The sequence below is a fragment of the Sus scrofa genome, chromosome 11 (assembly GCF_054392235.1).
Source record: "Sus scrofa isolate SSC_HxYL_T2T_F1_AM1 chromosome 11, Sscrofa_HxYL_maternal_Yorkshire_Landrace_v2.0, whole genome shotgun sequence".
NCBI lineage: Eukaryota > Metazoa > Chordata > Mammalia > Artiodactyla > Suidae > Sus > Sus scrofa.
This window is the reverse complement of record NC_139393.1, coordinates 9,236,439-9,256,704: the sequence shown is the minus strand read 5'-3', so window position 1 is coordinate 9,256,704 and position 20,266 is coordinate 9,236,439. Positions and strand designations below refer to the sequence as shown.

The 20,266-nt window shown below is 41.6% G+C and overlaps 1 protein-coding gene across 10 annotated transcripts in view; it reads right to left on the bottom strand.

Annotated features, from left to right (window-relative positions):
* The window catches only part of FRY (FRY microtubule binding protein), a 421,192-nt gene that overhangs the window by 150,319 nt on the left and 250,607 nt on the right, over window positions 1-20,266 (bottom strand). For all 10 annotated transcript variants that reach the window (XM_084981419.1, XM_084981420.1, XM_084981421.1 and 7 more), the window contains 5 exons: window positions 9,361-9,500; window positions 5,344-5,434; window positions 5,042-5,121; window positions 4,862-4,942; window positions 135-303 (listed from right to left, as the gene is read on the bottom strand). In XM_084981419.1, coding sequence (XP_084837545.1) covers window positions 135-303; window positions 4,862-4,942; window positions 5,042-5,121; window positions 5,344-5,434; window positions 9,361-9,500 — 561 coding nt within the window. The remainder of the gene's footprint in view (window positions 1-134; window positions 304-4,861; window positions 4,943-5,041; window positions 5,122-5,343; window positions 5,435-9,360; window positions 9,501-20,266) is intronic.

The window sequence follows — 20,266 nt, the reverse complement described above, 5'->3', positions numbered from 1 at the left end:
TGGATGCTAGTGGGTTCATTAACCACTGAGCCACGAGAACTCCACTGAATGGGTTTTCATACCCTGGTCTGTCACCCTGAGGAAGGGAGACGCTCAAGCAGGCAGCCCCTTAGTTCTCCTGCCCAAAGCATTACCTGCATAAACTGAAGGGAGGCTTCAAAATCCTCCACCGGATACATCTTAATTCGGAAGAATTTCATCCCCATTATCAAGCTGATGATGCTTTGAACAACATATGGGCTCTGCTCTTTGTGCCGCAATTCTTTGAGCTCTGCCATAAACTTCTTCTTGACAGCAGGAAATCTAAGAAGAGAACCCGAGTGATTTATCAAAAAATGGGTAGGAAAGTGACTGTAATGCCAGCCTCCAGCATCTAGGAGTGACAGGGCACAGTAAAGGGAGGTGGGGGTGGGGGGGAGGCTCCAGCTCAAATACAATGGCTGTCATTTTGTACTTGGGGGTTTGATATTGGGGATTTGGTGAACGAGTCCAATCTTCGTTCTTCTTTTATTCCAGATACTCAACATCTCTTTCAGGCTAGGGAGAAGATCCAAGGTTATTCAGACCCTCTCAGAATGGCCTAGCTCTTAAACTGAGCTTGATGAATAAAGTTCCACGTCCTCAGCCTTAGTGATTTCCCCCAAGGGCCTGACATAGCCAACTGTGAACAGATAACGAATAAAAAGCCAGGTATTTCTGATAGTGAAGGCGAAAAAGGCCAAGGAATATTTCTACATCCATTTCCAATGTGCACTGCTGTTGTTTCTTTTATAGATTTCAGTTAATAACTGTTGAAAAAAATATTTTTAGGTGGAAAGAAAAACTAGTAATGGAAAATTCAAATTGTCTCTAAAGATGAATAAACACTCAACTGCACGTATGGTATTTCACAATAAAGACACAGTCACCAAGGAACGTATGGTGTTTGCATTGTCTGCAAATAAAAGACTATTAATAATTAATAATATTACTTACAACAATAACACTATCATAAGAAGTTTGAAAAAAGAGGAGATCCTAGAGGGTGGAAAGTAGCAGGTTATCAAAGTGATGAAGGATAAAAGAACCTACAGAAACAAGTTATCCCAACTATTCTTGAGATGGCCGGTTTGACTCAGTTAAAAAAAGCAAAAATAAGGAAGGCTGGTTTGACTCTTAGTTAAAAAAAGCAAAAATAAGGAAAGCCTTCTAAGACTCATTGCATTTTGTTTCCTGAGAGTTGCACATCAGTGAAACGGATCAGTTAGAAGCAAAGCATGGTTGGAGAGGGTAATTACAATTATGAAAATGAAAGGCCAACTAATAGACTCTCCCAAGTTGGGAATGACACCTCTTGACTCTACTTTCTCAAAGTAGAAATTTTAGGACATATAAAAGAGGCAGTGAGCATACAGTGTATGGTTTCACCACAGGGCATGGCTGGCAAGCTGGGTGTGAGGGGCTTCCCCTGAGCGGGCAACTTTCTCCTTCTGGGCTGGAGTAGAAGAGGCCACGTGGTATTCACTTGGTAACAAGTTGTTAAAACTGTAGTTTCTAAGAAACTTACGGATTTTTCTTTTGGTTTGTAGCCTACAATTGACAAAAGATTTTTAGGAAGTCTATGGAGCAGAAAAGAGAAATCCCTCGTGTCAGCATCATCCTTCTTTTCTACTCATAGAAAAAAAATTGATGGTGATGATGATGACAGCAGCTGTAGACATGCAGCTCTTACAATATGCAGCCAAGTGCAGTCAGCCTGACATACCGCAACTCATTTAATCCTCCCAACAGCTCCAGCAGGATCCACTTCTCATACCCTCATCTTGTTTTTTGGCAATGACCATGTCATGTGGAAGTTCCCAGACCAGGGAGCAAAACCGTGCCACAGTAATGATCCAAGCTGCTGCAGTGACAATGCCAGATCCTTAACCCACTGCACCACAGGAGAACTCCTATCATACCCTCTTTAAAGAAGAGGAACTAGAGGCAGAGATGTCATAACGTGATAAAGTCACACAGCTAATAAGTGACAGAGCCAGAATTTTACTCCACAGGTCTGGCTCTAGTGTTCCTACGGTTTGTCTCTATGCTCAGTGATGTCTGAACCAGTGGTTCTCAAAGTGTGGCCCCCCGATCAGCAGCATAAGCACCAACTGAAAACTCAAGAGAAATACACATTCTTTGGCCCCTTAATGATAGGAATTAAGTATATTATCACCAGTAAGATTGAAAACAGTGATTCACCACTGAAAACAGTGCCATCACCATGGCACAGGGGATTAAGAATCCAACTGCAGCAGCTCCAGTCACTTCAGAGGTACAGGTTTGATCTCTGGCCCGATGCAGTGCAGTAAGGATCTGGTGTTGCTGCAGCTATGGTGTAGGTTGCAGCTGTGGCTCTGATTCATTCCCTGGCCGGGGAATTTCCATATGCCTTGGGAACATCCATAAAATAAAATTTTTTAAAAATACTGTTTCTCCTAAATCTTAAAGATCAAACTAAATATTAACAGCTAAAGAATAAATGAAGAGTAAAGAAGAGTATAAATAAATAAATAATAAATAAATAATAACAAATAAAGAATAAATGAAGAGTAATGAAGAAAATAATTTATACGAATTACCATTGGGATCTAGATATAGAATCTAAAATTAGAACTGTTACATTACTCAAATTAAAAAAAATAAATAACCAACATATACCAGATAAGCATACATCCTTTTTGTCCCCCTGAGAACAAAGGAAGCAGTCATTTTCCAAGGCAATAATAATGGTCCTGATAGACTTATGACCAAAATGTGATGTGATAATTTGTAAATGACACCAGTTTACAATTGTACCTCTATCAAAGGGTTAACTCTATATTGACTGGTTGAGAATATATCATGGTGATTACTATATATTGCTGCAAATACTGCAAGAAACCATTGGCCAAAGCATTTTCTTGTGACTAGAAAGTACTGGATCATTGTCCATATCGAGGCATTTATTATAGCCTACCACTGCAGAATTGAGATAAATACTGACATCATGAAAATTTAAAAAGCCACGTTGGCAAGAAAATATTGGCTTGGTAGATCATAAATCTGACCTAATATAGAAATTCCTACAACCTTATAATGTTGCTTAGGTTATGACATTGTTTCTCAAGTCATTCTCAACCCATTGAAAATCAATGTAGCTGAAAGGAAAGTCCTTCTATAAGCATCTGATTTTGTTAAGCATAATTCACAAAAATTAAGAAAAACCCAAGGAGTCATTTCCGGCATATTAAACTTTCCAAATGAATGTATCAGAGAGTTATGCCGAGATAATTACAGAGGAATATGATGAGATTTTCAGGGTTTGGCAAATCAGCCAAAGACATATTAACAACACATTTTTCTGATCTTTTCTATGAATGAGGTAGGTACACATGAGTTAATTTGCCAGATAACTGCAGCTTATCCCTTCAAAAAGCCAATACTTTTATTATTCAATTGTAATGGAAATCTCTCCAAAATGCATTAAACTCTTTTTTTTTTGATAACTCATGAACCACAATTATTTCAATGGGCTATAATAAAAGTTCAATATATTCTCATGCAAAATGGTCCAGCTAATTGTATTGTTTAGTTCTTTTTTTTTTTTTTTAATTCCTCTTTTGGGCCACATCCATAGCATATGGAAGTTCTTGTTGTCAGGGATAGAATGTGAGCTGGAGCTGTGACTTAGACCACACCTGCAGCAAGGCTGGATCCTTAATCCACTGGCCAGGCCCGGGGATCAAACCAGTGCCTCCACAGAGATAAATGGGATCATTAACCTGCTGAACCACAGCGGGAACTTCCTTTTCTTTAGTTCTTATGCATGATTTGGCCACTTTTTCTTTCCTCTTTTGCTGTCCGTTTTTGAGTTAGATATTTCCCACTGTATCTCCCTCTCTTACAGCTAACACTGATGTTTTACGTGTTAGAAAAAAGAAATAGCCAAGATAAACAAATAAATGGAGTTAGATTAAATAAGTCACCTCAAGAAGTTTTTCTGGGTCTGTTTCCTGAGTTCTTGTCTGTGTTTTGGCTAGGAAAGGTTTACGGAGTAAGTATTTTTAATAAAAAGCTGTTTTTGATAAATTGAGTATTTCCATGCTGCTAAGTTGGGAAATTTCCATCTCTTGAAGATAAAAATCTGAGGACTGCATTTCACAAGGAGCAGGGCATCATCGCTGCTCCAAGCTGGCCTCTCTGCTCACTTTGCCTAACCTAGGCATTCAGGATCTTGCCCAACTTGCCTCAGGGTTGAGTAAGATGAAGATGGGTGATAGGGTGTGACATCACTTTTGGAAGAAGTCTATTATTTCTAATAGTCTAAGTAGCCTGCTAAGTAGTGTTATGGGGCCAGATAAATTTAGCAATGAGAATTTTCCAACTTGTTTCCATGACAGAGCCTGGGACATTTTTAGCTTAGCTGAATTAAGTAAGGTCTATAGTAAAGAGACATTCTAGATGGAATTTTCCCACTCACAGATGCTGTATCGTAATCACCCAGTCATGGACTATTGAAAACAAAACTTTTAAAACTGATAGAGTTCTTTGGGAAATTGGGTGGGAAGAAAGGTACTTGGGTGAGTCCATTTCTTTCTTTGATGCAATAGCCTGAAACTCATGGACGCTTGATAGGATCTGGCCCAACTGCCAAGGGAACAAAAGTAACAGAAACACTAGACAAAGGCTTGGTACTTGCTTTGGGGAGCTTTCAGTGAGGTTCAGAGACTGGGCACATGTAGCGAAAAGAACCCTCATTTCCTGCAAGCTCATACCATCCCCCTTCCTGAGAACAGGCTGGGCTGGCATTGCAGAGGCACTCATGTTCCTATGGCAAAAGACTCTGAGGGTCACTTACTTAGCTTGTGCCAACACTCCGATGACTTCTGCATACAGGTCGGCGACAATGTGCATATTGCCAGTGTTAGGACCAAGGTACCTAAATAAGATACAATTCAAAAAGTTAGGGATCTCAGGTCATCTGCAGAGAGCAAACTTGATTTAGTTTTTCAAACTCAAAGATGAGAAATTACTTTACCCTTCTTTGTATTTAAAGTGCTTGAAAGCCAAGTTGATAACATCATGTATTAAACTGTCTATTACAGGATGAAGTGGAATCTGGAAAGAAAGAAAAAAGATGGCTCTTGACGTGGAAGGGAATATTAAAGGTTAAATCAGTAAGAGTACTTTCAATGGCTATATATGGCTTTTAGCAATCAATAAATACAATTGATATGAGCTCCTATCTGAATCACGAATGGTAAACTTAGACCTTAAAATTGTAAGTAGTTTTTAGAGAAATAAATCTTATCTAGAGGTAACATTAAATTAATGACTTACCTGTTTCAAAACTTCTATTAATACTAAAGAAAAAATGAAATCAATGGCAAGGTCGCGTCTTTCCATTAAATAATCCCGCTGCTGTTCATCACTGTAAAATTTAAAATATTCACATGAAATGCACACTGAAAACATACTCAGAGTGATATAATTCACCAAAAATCTAGGATCCATCCCCAATGGACTGCCAACCCCTTTTGTTATGACTAAACTGCAGGGGGAAACACATACTAAAGTTACTCCTGGAGTCAGTGTGGTGCCGTGGACAAATGCTGCAGCAGAATACTCGACCTCCCGTTTTAAATTTTCAGCCATGTCAACTTGAGCAGCCACTCATGAGTCTCCAATTTCATCTTGTGGAGTTTTCCAAGATACCTTTCAACCTGAGAATCCTGTCTTTTGTAACCAACACCACCCAGGGCCACCGTGTTCGCGGCAGACACGGAAACAATCTTGCACAAAGAGCGACACGATGGAAAGAAATGATAGGATCACCAAAGGGAGCAGGGCTACAGTAGGCGGAGCAAGGACCAGCACGACTTTTCCTTTTGATGCGCCTGTCCCTTGCCCCCCCGATGGCGTGCCACTTGAGATGTGTGAGGGGAAGAAAGATGACGCGGAGGGCTGACGGGAGAGGGAGAGATGAAAACGCAGGTGGAAGAAGAGGGAGGAGGGGCAAAGCGGGGTCATGCGAACTCACTGGAAAGCTAGGGAGCAAAATTAGCACCATCAGAAGGACGGAAATGTGAGATCATACTGCAGCCCCCGCCCCCCGCCCCCCGCCACATTCTGCTTGTCTAACCTACTGACTGAGGGCTACTTTGGAACCGAACAAATGAAGCGACTGCCAAGTGCCTTAGCACAGAATAGTGGCGAAGAGCATGGGTTTTGGTGCAGAAGGTAAACATATGCCTTTTCTTAGCAGTAATTTCTCCCTCTATAAAATGGACCTACTAACTCCAATTCTAGTCAGATTCCCTTGAGTATTCAGTCAAATAAAACATGTATTTAGAGTAGTTTCCCAAACATACAACTTGTCAATACTTTACACTAAATAAAACCAAGGAGAGAGAATGACAGGATTTGGAGGTGTCAGGCAGATAGGTTCAAAATAAATCAAGACTATTTGAAATATGGAATGTTTTTCTCTTGGTCAAGAGGGAATGAGAAGAAAGCACGGACTTTGGAAGAGCTCCGTGGGCTTGAGCAAGTCCAGTTAAGCCTGGGGGGGTGACAGAGCAGGTCCACGAGGGAAGCTGCAGCTTTACCTTGCCAGGGGAACTGTACGGACTGGGCGGGAACTCATTCATTCAGGATCATTTACACACTGTCCTGCCAGGAGGAAGAGCAATGGACCAAAGCATCCATCTGGAGCCCTTCAAGACCCGCCAAAACTAGAAAGTGCTGCTGCCAGATGGGGGGTGGGGGGGAGGGAAACACATGGAACTGCATTAAAAAGCGGGCGTCCACACGTCTGACCCAGAGGTTACATCATGGAGAAGGGAAGCGACATCTGAAGACCAAAGGGAAGGAAAACCTTCAAAGCTGGCCAGGTGCAGTAGAGAGAAAAAGGGCTAGGAAGGGATCTTCCAAAGGGGCAGGAGGAACTTGAGAAAGGACCCCCCCAAATTTTTAACTCCTGATACTATTTTGTCAGCCCATTTTTGCTTTCAAATAACAGTAAGACATATACGTTTCCAATAATGAATTCAACTTTATGGCTGGTTTGAGGTCTAACTGCCAGGAGCCAGAGGCATCTGACAAATTTCCTTGGCACTCCAAATGTTGAGATTATACTAATCTTAGAAATCATATAACCCAAATGCACATCCATCACATTTGACTGTTTTCGGTTGCCTGTGCTTCTCCCTAAAAGTTCCTCTTTTCTTATTTCTAGTAACAGAAACTCCCATTATTGGCCACACTGCATTCTAGAGATTCTAATTCTTTTGGCTTTTTTCCCCAACACACATTCTCTCTCTTATTTTAAACTTTCCAGTGCTAACTAAAATACAACTGAGTTGAGTTTCACTGCCCTGATTCTGTATTTGATCTTGGCAATTGCTCTGATCTCCTGCAAATAAGCAGTAATGCCATCTAAAAACTTACTATTTGCAATCCATAAAGAAATCAATTCACGAAAACTCTAGTTTCAGTAACTAAATCTGACAAGACAGAGGAACAAAACTCAAACTCAATTAATGCAACTCACTAAAACTGCCCCCCTCCCTATCCCCAGAAAATTTCAGTATCTATTCATAAGCTAACATGTAACAAGGGGAAAATACTAAAATGATGCTATCAATTTATTAATCACACAGTCTGAACAATTTTCACCTGTGGAATTGAAACTCTGCCTTTAAATGTGATACATTAAAAAAGTATTTATGAGAGGCAGCTGATTGAGATGGGGTTTCTTTTAGTGGTGATAAAAATGTGCTTGAATGAGTGGTGAAGGCCACAAGATGCTGTGACTAGGCTAAATACATCAAGCTGCACAGTTTAAAAGGATGCATTTTATGGTACAATGAATTATATCTCAACTTTTACCCTCTTGCCATCCTCCTTCAACTAAAAAAAATTGTTCAATATGAAAAAGTTATAAATCTCTCCCCCAAACAAAATGATAAGTAAATGACTGAATCTTGCATAACTCAGGCATATTACAAAACGAATTACAAGTTCAGATGAAATGTAATTTTGTCAAATGACAGGTCTTCAATTTCAAGAGAAGTTGATGTATTTTTAACAAGTATTAGAGGTCTCAAGAAAAAGAAGAGGGACAAAGTACTCACAAGTAGCCCTTAATATCTGATTTTCTGAGTGATTAATTTCAGTGTATTGGTTTAAAAACATGAAAAATATAATCAATTCATGTGGAGAAATCTGCTTTTAAAATAATCTCATTTGGAGTTCCCGTCATGGTGCAGTGGTTAACGAATCCGACTAGGAACCATGAGGTTGCGGATTCGATCCCTGGCCTTGCTCAGTGGGTTAAGGATCCGGCATTGCTGTGAGCTGTAGTGTAGGTCTCAGACATGGCTCGGATCTGGCGTTGCTGTGACTCTGGTGTAGGCCGGTGGCTACAGCTCCGATTAGACCCCTAGCCTGGGAACCTCCATATGCCTCGGGAGCAGCTCTAGAAAAGGCAAAAAGACAAAAATAATAATAATAATAATAATAATCTCATTTTATTTTTTCATACATTAAATTCCGATGTATTCATTTTAATAATTTCTTTTAAAAAAAAGGAAATGTATTAAACTTTTCTGCATTCGCTACCTTGCTATAATAGGTCAATTTCAAATATATGAAATTACATGTATTTACCTAAACTTCCAGGGGAATGGACACTCTTGGACAGAATGAGAACCTTAAGTTTTACGGCTGCTGAAAAGTAGCAAGTTCCACTTTTCAAATCCACAAAAGAAGGGTGACCACGAAACAAATAAACAAAATTCTCAGCAGGGGGGAAGTCAGAGATGGGGTGATCTGACTTCCCCGTTTTGCTCCCAAAGAGGATGCGGTACAAGAGGTGGGGAGTTGCCCACATCACGTGGCTAGTAAGTGGCAGCTCTGGGACTACTTCCAATGCTCGGTCCAGCGTCCTTGCCGCCACAGTGTCCTGGGCCCTTGAGGGTAGGACCGTGGACCCCCACCTCAGTGCAGGGCCTGTGGCAGGCCTTCTGCTGTTAGGCGTGGACTGGAGGACAGCGGCCCCAAAAGAAGCAGGCAAGGGGTCCTTGACCCCTGGCCCCCACCACTGTCAAATTAAGGCCATGCAAGAATTTTCAACCTATGACAGCTGGCAGCAACTAAATTCCAGAGGTGGAGCTACCTGCTGAGTGGGGTGGAGTGGGGAGGGGGAGGGGGTGGGGGGTTGCAGCTGCCCGCGCATGTGTGAGGAGCCAGGGCGACCCAGAGGCTTGGGAACTCCCACTTTGATTGGTTTCTTAAGAAAAATGCAAGCAAGCAAGCAAGCATAATCCTCTTCATCCTTCCATAAAAGACATGTACCTTTTGGTTTTGTTGCTTGTTCTTGGTCGGTATTCATGGGATTCATCCTCAATGCCGTTTTGCCTTTTGTACCAGTCAAATAAGGTCCGCAGAATGGAAGGCAGGCAGTACTCAGAAAGGGAGCTCATTGAACTGATGACCTGCAGAGAAAAGCAGGCGATTAAGAAGCTTTGGTGGCACTGCCAACGACGGAGAAACGTATTCCACAAATTACTCCAAACCACAGTCACGACAAAATTTTCTCATTTTTCACCGTCCTCTCCTTAACAATCTGTGTTAGTATATTCTCAAGAGCCCAAGTTTCTTACTGTTGACAGATGTTCCTAATACAATCATAACTTTGTGGTTTAAGAAAGCTAATTACTTCGACTCCCTTTCATTCTAGAAATCAGGTGGTCATTGCATACAGGTTATTCATGGACCACAAAGACACTGTTTTCCCACACCATCCAACAAGTACCGTGCCTTGTACGTCTTGGGTCCTCAAATATGCTTGTTCTATAAAAAAACACATTACTTAATACAATTACATTAATTGCTTAGGTGAAATAAGCAAATCTATCCTCCAAATAACCTAAGTGGCAATATAATTTATGGTTTTCTGCCAGTAATCATTCATACACTGATTGAAGGTATGTCCCAAATTAGACTCGAGACACGAATCAATAGCAAAAATTTACCCTGTATTACATTAAAGTCAAACATCGCCCCTCTTCTTGAAACAAGAAACATGCCTTTGATAGATGAATTATTCTAATTTCCTTATCTGGAAAGATTCCTGATCTTCATCATCAAAAAATGAACTTCAATCCATATCTCATACTATACGCAAAAGGTAACTCAAAATGGATCAAAGACCTAAGTATAAAATTTCTGAAGAACACACAGGGGAAAAGTCTTGTGACTTTGGGATAGGCAAGGATTTCTTAGGTATCAAACTAAAAGCAAAGTCCATGAAAGTGAAAATCATCAAAATTGAAAGCTTATGTACAGCAGCAATTAATACAACACTGTAAATCAGCTATATTTAAATAACACTTTTAAAAAGTAAAAAAATTAAAAAGTAAAAAATTGAAAGCTTATGCTTTTGGAAGTGATGAAAAGATAAGGCACAGACTGGGAAAAAATATTTGCAAAACACCTCTCTGATAAAGGTCTTACAGCCAGAGTATGTAAAACTAGAATGAGATAGGATTTAATTACTTAATTAACAAATAGTATAGGCAGAACGTAACAGCCAGTACTGATGAGATAATGATAAAACGGACATGTTCATACACTACAGAGAAGAGAAAAAATTGGCTTAACATCTGCAAGGTAATTTGGGAATACATATCAAGAATTTAATAAAAATCATACTTAATAAGCCCACTCTTAAGAATTTATCTCCAGTATATAATTAGAGATGAGTAAGAATATTCAGGACAGCATTACTTATTATAGCAAAAAAAATGGAAACACATGTTCCCTATGTGTAAATGCCTTAATATAACATAAAATTTGATGTACATTATCTTTGAAACCATTAAAAATCGCATTTCAATGATAGCCCAGAGATAAACCCACACACCTATGGTCAACTAATCTATGACAAAGAAGACAATATCCAATGGCGCAAACGCAAGCTCTTCAGTAAGTAGTGCTGGGAAAACTGGACGGCTACATATAAAAGAATGAAATTAGAACACGCTGTAACACCATACACAAAAATAAACTCAAAATGGATTAAAGACCTAAAATTTAAGACTGGATGCTACAAAGCCTCTCTGACATAAACCACAGCAACAGCTTCTCGGGTCCACCTCCTAGAGTAATGACAATAAAAACAAAAATTAAAAAGTGGGACCTAATTAAACTTAAGTTTCTGCACACCAAAGGAATCCATAAACATAATGAGAAGACAACCCACAAAATAAGAGAAAATATTTGCAAATGAAGTGACTAACAAAGCATTACTCTCCAGAATATACAAACAACTCACGCAGCTCAATATCAAAAAAACCCAAACAAACCAATGAAAAATGGGCAGAAAAGCTAAACAGACAATTCTACAGGTGAAGAAGACATACAGATGGCCAAAAAACACATGAAAAGATGTTCAACATTGCTAATTATTAGAAAAATGCAAATCAAACTACAATGGGGTACCACCTTACACCACTCAGAGGAGCCATCATTAATAAGTCTACAAACAAATGCTGGAGAGGGTATGGAGAAAAGGGAACCCTCCTGCACTGTTGGTGGGAATGTAAGTTGGTACAGCTACTATGAAAAACAGTGTGGAGGTGCCTCAGAAAACTAAGAATAGGGAGTTCCTGTCATGGTGAAGTGGAAATGAATCCGACTAGGAACCATGAGGTTGTGGGTTTGATCCCTGACCTTGCTCAGTGGGTTAAGGATCTGGCGTTGCCATGAGCTGTGGTGTGGGTTGCAGATGCGGCTCAGATCTGACATTGCTGTGGCTGTGGCGTAAGCTGGCAGCTATAGCTCCAATTTAGACCCCTAGCCTGGGAACCTCCGTATGCCTTGGGGGTGTGGTCCTAAAAAAGATAAAAAGACCAACCAACCAACCAACCAACAAACTAAAAATAGAACTACCATATGATCCAGAATCCCACTGTTGGGCATATATCTGAAAAAAAAACCCTAATTCAAAAAGATACATGCACTCCATTGTTCACTCCAGCACTACTTACAATAGCCAAGACATGGAAGCAACCTAAATGTCCACTGGCAGAGGAATGGATAAAAAAAAATGCAGTACATATATACCATGGAATATTACTCAGTCATAAAAGGAATGAAATAACGGCATTTGCAGCAATATGGATGCACCTAGAGATTATTATGCTAAGTGAAGTAAATCAAAGACAAACATCCTAGAATATCACTTATATGAGGAATCTTTAAAAAGGATACAAATGAACTTATCTGTAGAACACAAACAGACTCCCAGACTTTGAAAACAAATTTAGGATTACCCAAGAGAATAGGTTGGGGGAGGGATTGATGGGGGGTTCCGGATGGGCATATGTACACCGTGGTATATGAAATGATTAGCCAACGGGGACCTGCTGTATAGCACAGGGAACTATACCCAATATTCTGTGATATCTATATGAGAAAAGAATCTGAAAAAGAATGACCGTGCATATAGGTACAACTGAATCACTTTTTTTGAATGGCAAAAAACATTCCATGTTAAATTCAATAACACGTTAAAAAGAAAAAAATCACACTTAAAAATATTCAATAGTATGAAAATGTTCATGATACGTTAAGTGAAAAAAAGTGAAAAAATCATTTAATTATGAACCCAATTTGATAGACACCCTATGTAATGAATATATAGAAAATAAGACCAACATACAAGGAGGAAATACCCCAACATGCAAGAGTGCATATTAAAACCGAGAGTTCTCAGGGCAGAGATCATAAGAGGGAGAGGGTGGATGGGAATTTAAGAGAAATGAAGGTAGGATTTTGCCTGGGCTTTTTTAGGAAAGGGTAGAAAATTTCATATGAGGATCAAGAAAGAAACCAAGCAGGGAGCCTAAGCAGGAAATCCTACAGTCATGAAGACACAAAATAACTGTTTGTTGATAATGATCATATGATTAATTTAACAGAGATTTTGAGGGAAATGAAAGAAGAAATATCTGATGGGTGTAGGGACTTTGGTAGACCAGAGCAGAGGGAAATAATGCTGAAAATTTTAAGTTGGAACTACATCATAAAAAGTACTTAATTCCAGTCTGAAAAATGTCAGTTTTCTTCTCTAGAAAATAAGACCCCACTAAAGATTTCTGCACAGGAAACTCAGCCCGTAAAAACGGCAATTAGGGAAGTTTAATCTAGCAGTGATGCGGAAGCTGGACCAAAGGAGTCTGCTATCAGAGACGGTTAAGAAACCACACACACACACACACAGATGCTTGAATCGAATGAGGTTAGTACCACAGTTCCAGATGTGAAGTGAACAGGGCCTGAGCTGGGGAGGTGGCAGAAGAAATGGAAAACCTTAGTTAACTTAAAAGGTTTCTGCAGTTAAGCAGGCTCAGCTTAACTTCCTTTTATAGAAAGGGAACTTAGGAAAGCTCAAGGGCTTCATGTCAACAGGACTTTCCACTGTCACCTTTCAAACAGGCTCTGAGCCTGAACAAAGCGATGCTGGCTTTCTTCCTCAGGTTCTGTTTCTTTCTTTCTTTTTTCTTTTTTGGCCACCCTGCAGAGTTCCCAGGCCAGGGATCAGATCCAAGCTGTAACCTAAGCCACAGCTGCAGCAACCCTGGATCCCCAACCCACTGCGCCAGGCCGGCAACGACCCTGTGTCCCCGGCACTCCCAAGTCACTGCCGATCCCGCTGCGCCACAGTGGGAACCCCTCAGGTTCTATTTCTTAGGAGTTTATTTCACGCTCTCATAATTACGGTCATATGTACCTAATACAAAATTGTACATTATCTTTAGTTATGCGTTACTATAAGTTGAAAAATAAACAGGCGATTGCATTCACCTTACCCTGTAAGCCTAGTAGCCACTGTTACAGGTTTTGTAATTTAAAAATGCCTTTTTTTTTTTTTTTAAAGAGCCCTTTCCTCCTTGCTGTAACATCCACAGCCACAACAAATCTTCCTGCCCCTCCTGGGGATATAATAGCAGGAAATTTTTGGAGACAAGCCAATGATGGTGTGTCAAGGGGGGAATTTACTAGATCGCTCTAAGGTTACCCCTGCACCAGAAAGGCTATTTCCTCAAGTCACCATCATCTAAAATAGTTCGAACTGGGAAATGAAGGGGGTTCCTCCCACAGGGGAAAAGGGATCAGAGTTCAGAGCCCTTGACCATGGGTTAATTCTCTCTCGATTATTGAATATGTAATAAAATTCCAAAGCATCTATTATATTTCAATAATTTAAAAATGCCTGAAGAATTCTGGAGGAGACTTGGGGAGACACCACGACTGAAATGTAATGTGGCATCCTAGATGGTATCCTGGCACAGGAGACAGGTGTTGGGGAAAAACAAACGAAATACAAAGAGAGACTAGAGTTTAGTTCGTAATAATGTAGCGATGCTGGTTCCTCAGTTATAACAAAGGTACCATGGTGCTGTAAGGTGTTAACAGGCAACGCTGGGGCTGGGTATAGGACAAACATCTGGAGGCTCATCGGGTTAAGGATTTGGCATTGTCACTGCGGTGGCTCAGGTTGCTGCCGCGGCTCGAGTTCAATCCCTGGCCCTGGAACTTCTGTGTGCCGTAGGAGCAGCCAAATTAAATTAAAGTAAAAGTTTGTTTCAAAAACACCTGTGTGGGATATTTACAAGCTCCTTCGTTTACAACAGACCCGTGAGGGTGATATAAACCTGTGCCCGATTCTTAAACCTCTCCAGGTAGAGCGTCCAGCAGCTTCACTTAGGGGTGACCCACGTTCTCCAAGGAGAACATCAACAGCGTTCTTCAAACCTCAGCTGTCATAACTGTTTCTACCCATTAAAAAGTCATGCTGAAGCCATTCTTGGTATTCTATCTGTTGGGCATACTTTCCATGGAAACACACGGAGACCATCTTAGGAGAGATGAAAGGTCAGCACGGGGGTGGATGTGTGTGTTTTTTCCATCGCTCTGTCACTGCCCTTTCGAGTCCAGGCTTTCAGGAAGGAAGGGTGGAATTTGCAAAGACCTGGCCCTCAAAGTGCAGGAAGGGAGGAAGGTCTAGCTGGCTCCTTGGTTACTCAACTCCCTTCATTTTACGGGAAGCCGAGCCAATGGGGAGATGAATTCGAGCTCTGTGCTGCTGTTGGAAGGGGCAGGCCCATCGACAAAGATGTTCTTGTTGCATTTAAATGATCATATTCTTCCATCATAGATGAGCTAGGTACTGTCAGCGTGAGGAGATGAAGCGCACAGCATCACAGAGCTATTTCATGCTGCTGTTTTCTTTGTGGGGGGAGCTGAGGAGGGGGCTACCAAATGTACTTTGCAAATGTTTTTTTAACGTTTGCTTTGGCATTTTATATATAAATAGGCTAAAAGAGACTGTGCATTATGCGGTAGCTAAGTCATTAATTTTTCATAAGCATTTTATTATACTTGCTGAATGCAAAGAAGGAAACTTCATATATAAATATTTGAATAATTACTCAGTGGAATCACTCCACATTTTACAGTAATAAGGCTGACTTGTCATGAGTGGTGCCTTTAATGAATAATTTTAAAGTAACTTCACTGATGGTTTAATTTCTCAAATTTGTTCAGGTAGCCAAGCACCTGGGGGCCAGGGTACTTTCTATGTCATACTGCAAAATACAAATCTATTAAAGCAGTTCAAATGCAACTTGTTTTTACTTGAACACGTTTCATGCTATCGATAGATTATAGTATTTGATGAGTGATGATAGACAGCAAGGCTTAAGGATGATTATAAAAAATTATAAAAATCTGTATGTTAAATATATTTTTTTTGCAAATCAGGAAAAGATCTTCATTTTTAAACATCTTGGGCCAATCCGTGGAATTCACTGTTCCCCTGGAGAATAATTTAAGAAACACTGACTAACATGAATGCGAATCTAATGCCAGCTCATTTGTTTTTACTCTTATTTGCTTATAATTTTCATGGATATATTTTAAATTTTCATTGAACTGTAGCATAAGACTCCATGTTGAAGCACTAGAATTTCATCTGTCTCCTTTGCAGGAAAATTATGACTACCCAAGACGGTAAAAAGCCAATTTAGTCCTATTATAGATTTATAATAGATTTATTTTACCATGTGTTTCTTGTATAGATGGCATTTTTAATATACGAAGTAACTAAGGTGTCACAAAAGCACATATGCAGATAATATGTCGAAGAAAACCCCCAAAGAAGTTACATTAGAATATTTGAGCAAATTATCCAGAATTTATAGAGATGACACCAGGAAAGGCTAGGTCACAATGAATTGCAAAGAGCTGCAACTTCACGTCCTCAGAAGAGCATATCTGATGCCTGATCTTCACAAAGAGCATTTTCAAAACTTCCTTAGTTCTTGGGATATTCGGGAGGTCTGGGGTTTAAATTACAGCTCTGTCCTTTACCGGCTGCATGACCTTGGCCATTCTGCCATTTCTTTATGCTCTCTTTTCAGCTGTAACATGGGGACTTCAGAATACTTCTCTCACTGGGCTTTTGTGGAGACGAAAGCAGAAACTATAAAGTGTGGGGCACACAGTAGACCTTCCAAAGTGTCTGCTGCTTTTCTCCCTCTTCCATTTCTAAAGATTGAAACTGAGGCACAGACAGCAACCATGTTGACGTAGGTAAGATCATAGGCTAAGTTAACGACAGAACAAATGACAGGTGTTGGAGACAGATGTGATTTATCAGAGCTGATAAATGTTGCTTGTAGGTATACAGTCAGCCCTCTGTATCCGCAAATTCAACCAACCACAGATTAAAAATATTCAGGAAAAAAAAAAATCTCATAAATTCCCCAAAGCGAAACTCGAATTTGCCACTCTCTGACAATGATTTACATGTATTACATTGTATTTATAACTATTTACATATCATTTCCATTGTAATAGGTATTATAAGTAATTCAGAGATGATTTACAGCATATGGGAGGATGTGTGTAGGTTACATGCAAATGCTTATCATATTATACAAGGGAATTAGAGCATCTGCTGATTTTGGTGTCCAGGTAGGTCGGAGGCCCTGGAACCAATGACCTGTGCATACCAAGGACAACTGGAGGGTGAAAAAATAAAGAGCCGCCGATCTCTTTTTTTTTTCTTTTTTGGCTACACCCTGTGGCATATCGAAGTTCCAGCTGCAACAACTGCAGTTCCAGCTGCAGCAACCCAGGATCCTTAACCCACTGCCCTAGGCCAGGGATCGAACCAGTGCCTCCACAGAGACCAAACAGATCATTAAGCCACTGCACCACAGCAGGAACTCCCAAGACCCAGGTCTCCCTTCTCCAAGCACAAACTACCAAGGCTTCTGTGAGGACATGCATAACTTAGTGTTCCCGCACTTTTCTGGCTCCAGCGGATATAAACGAGGTGCCTTCCAAGGGTTTGCTGTTGAGGCCCCTGAACAAGGCCTGGCCTCCTGCAGCTCCAGAAGAGAAAGGCAGCAACACTGGACCCCCTGAGGCTGCTGCAGGTGCAGCTCACTCTAAGGCCCATGGGAAAGGCCACCAAGACAGTGACTGTTCTGGAACCAGAATCGATCAGTTGGCAAAAACCAAGTATTAGACATTCTGACTCTTCTGCCTGCCCGACACTCAGGAACCTTGACCATCCTGAGTAAGATGCTGAGCCCACATTTCACTGAAGAACACACACACACACACACACACACACACACACACACACACACACACACACAAAACAAACCCAACCAAGCAAACACGAATACATAGCCACCAAGAACAGAGGGGTGGTTACCGGCGGCGGGGGAGAGGGCAGAGGCAGCAGGGAGGGCAAAAAGGATACAGGTGGTCAGGTGGATGGGGGTGGATGGAGACTAAACTTTGGGGGCAAGCGTGTTGTAGTGAACAGAAAAGTCACAACTTAACCCCATACGCAGGAAACCCATATAACGTTATGAGTTACCTTATTGGGAGAAAAAAAAAGAAAAAAAAAAAAAAAAAAGAATGGACACAATCCTATGCAGAAAGGCACAGTGACGAGCTCTCATATTTCATTCGGCAGAATGAGGTTCTGTAAAATACACACAGCCCGCAACCGACTCCGCTCTCCCCTCCCGGACCCGCTGACGGCCAGGCTGCCGCATGTGGCGATGCTTCCTCTTCCCGCCTCTTCTGCATTCCTGAAACCTGATTTCTGCCCCGGCCAGAGCACTGACGCTTTCATGTCAAAGATCAGAAAGGAAAAAGCCACAGGCCACTAAGGGCCTCTTTTGCAATCACTGCCCTCAAAGCCTCCTGGGCACGCGACACCCATTCCAGATGCTCCCGGAACTGCTTTGTTCCTCGCATGTCTGTGATGCTGCAGTCGCTTCCCCGCACCTTCCGCCAGCTCCCATGCGGTTATTTCAGCAACCCCTGAGTCCAGTAAGACAATCCACCTGTGACAACGCAGGGCGGACTTCTAACACCAGTTGTTTCGGCCCGAGCCCCTTCGGGGAGTGGTCCTACTTTCCTAAGCAACGAGAAGGCAACTCCCACTCACTCTATGAGGCTGTTTTAAGAAATACCTCAAATAGAAGAATATCACGCAGTGTACAATGGTTTGTGTCATTTCATTTATTGTATGTTTATATCATCATTAGATGTAAACAAAGGTCTAAAGGCCGAGGGGCAGAGAAAGTCGGCAAGAAGCACCTGTAGCTGGAAAGTATGTACAATAATAAGTATTCAGTTATCACTTTATTCTACAGCCAGAATTTTCACACATGTGACTGTCACTAGTACCTCCTGTACCAGGGAAGGGTTACATACCCCCTCCTCAAGTGCGGATGGTTGTGCAGGGCTGTTTCTCACCTTTTAAAATGGGTTAACTTGGTATCTGAGCAGCATTTGGTCATGCTCTGCCCAGGTCCATGCTCGTTTCAGGTTAGCTATTGTTTCATTCGAAAATTCAAAATAAAATGCCTTGCCCTTTATGTTTCGAAAGGATGTTTGTAAACTCTGATAACAGAATAAAGTCACTTGAAGTTAAAATGGGGAGTTAAAATGATGATATATACATACAATAAATGAAATGACACAAACCACACCCTTCAATGGGGCTCTCTGCACAGGTCACAGGTAGGGAACCCATCAGTGGTACCATGTCTGTGCCCTGGTATGCACTACCCTTCCCTCCACTTCCCTGACCCCTGCCTCTTTTTGGCTTCCCTGGGGCATATGGAGATCCCAGGCCAGAGATCAGATCTGAGCGGCAGTTGCAACCTATGCTGCAGCTGTGGCAATGCTGGATCCTTTAACCCACCGTGGATCAAACCTGCATCTTGGTGCTGCAGAGATGCCACAGATCCCGTTGTGCCACAGTGGGAACTCTGGTATAACGCTTTTTAATAAGTGTGTCCAATCCTAAGCATCCAGTGTAACTTTGCTGTGAAAGGAAGTCTCTTGAACTGTTTTAACGTTCATCTATCAATATGAAGAGGTATTCTACGCATCAGTGAACACCACTGCAGCAAACAGCTTTCCCAAAGCCAGCTTCCAGTGAGGTCCTGGTTGCTGAAAGTGTCCACATAGGCTGCCACCTCGGGCCACCCCTGCCCTGAGAAGCTGCATCCTCCTAGGCGTCTCTTGCTTTGGGGGCCATCCTTTTATTCTGGGCATTCTTTTGCGGATGCCACTTTCTGATCCTAGATGAACTCTGCTTCCCTGTGTGATATGCTTCACCCACTTTCTCTACCCTAATCTTTCAGTCTTTGTCGGGCGATTACATAAATGAACGAGCCCCGGTTACTTCTCCTGAGATATTCCACCCGCCCTAAAAATTCAGCACATGAAAAATGGACTTAGAACCTCTCCCAAGCACAGCATTCCTCCGAAGGACCCCTAATCCACAGAAAACAGCCCAGACCCTCACCCAGCTCCCATGGTCATGGAGCAACAGGCTCCACGGGACCCTGCCAACGGGACCCCGGGGCCCTCCCCAGCACTCTGTCCTTCTCACCATGTAAGGCTTCATCCTTGCGGCTCTTCCTCCCTGGCTCGACCCAGCCCATCCTGTCCATCTGGATGACAGATATCTTTACACTGTCACTGCGCCTTGACTGCCTGTGACACACCTGTCCACCTGTCTCGCATCCTAATGGCGCCCTACCTGAGTTGGCACAGCACTTGAACGGTACCTTCCACTGTATTTACAGGGTAGTGTTATTTCCTTAGGATCCGTCTTCTTCCTGGAATTGAGAATTCCTCGAAGGCAGAAACC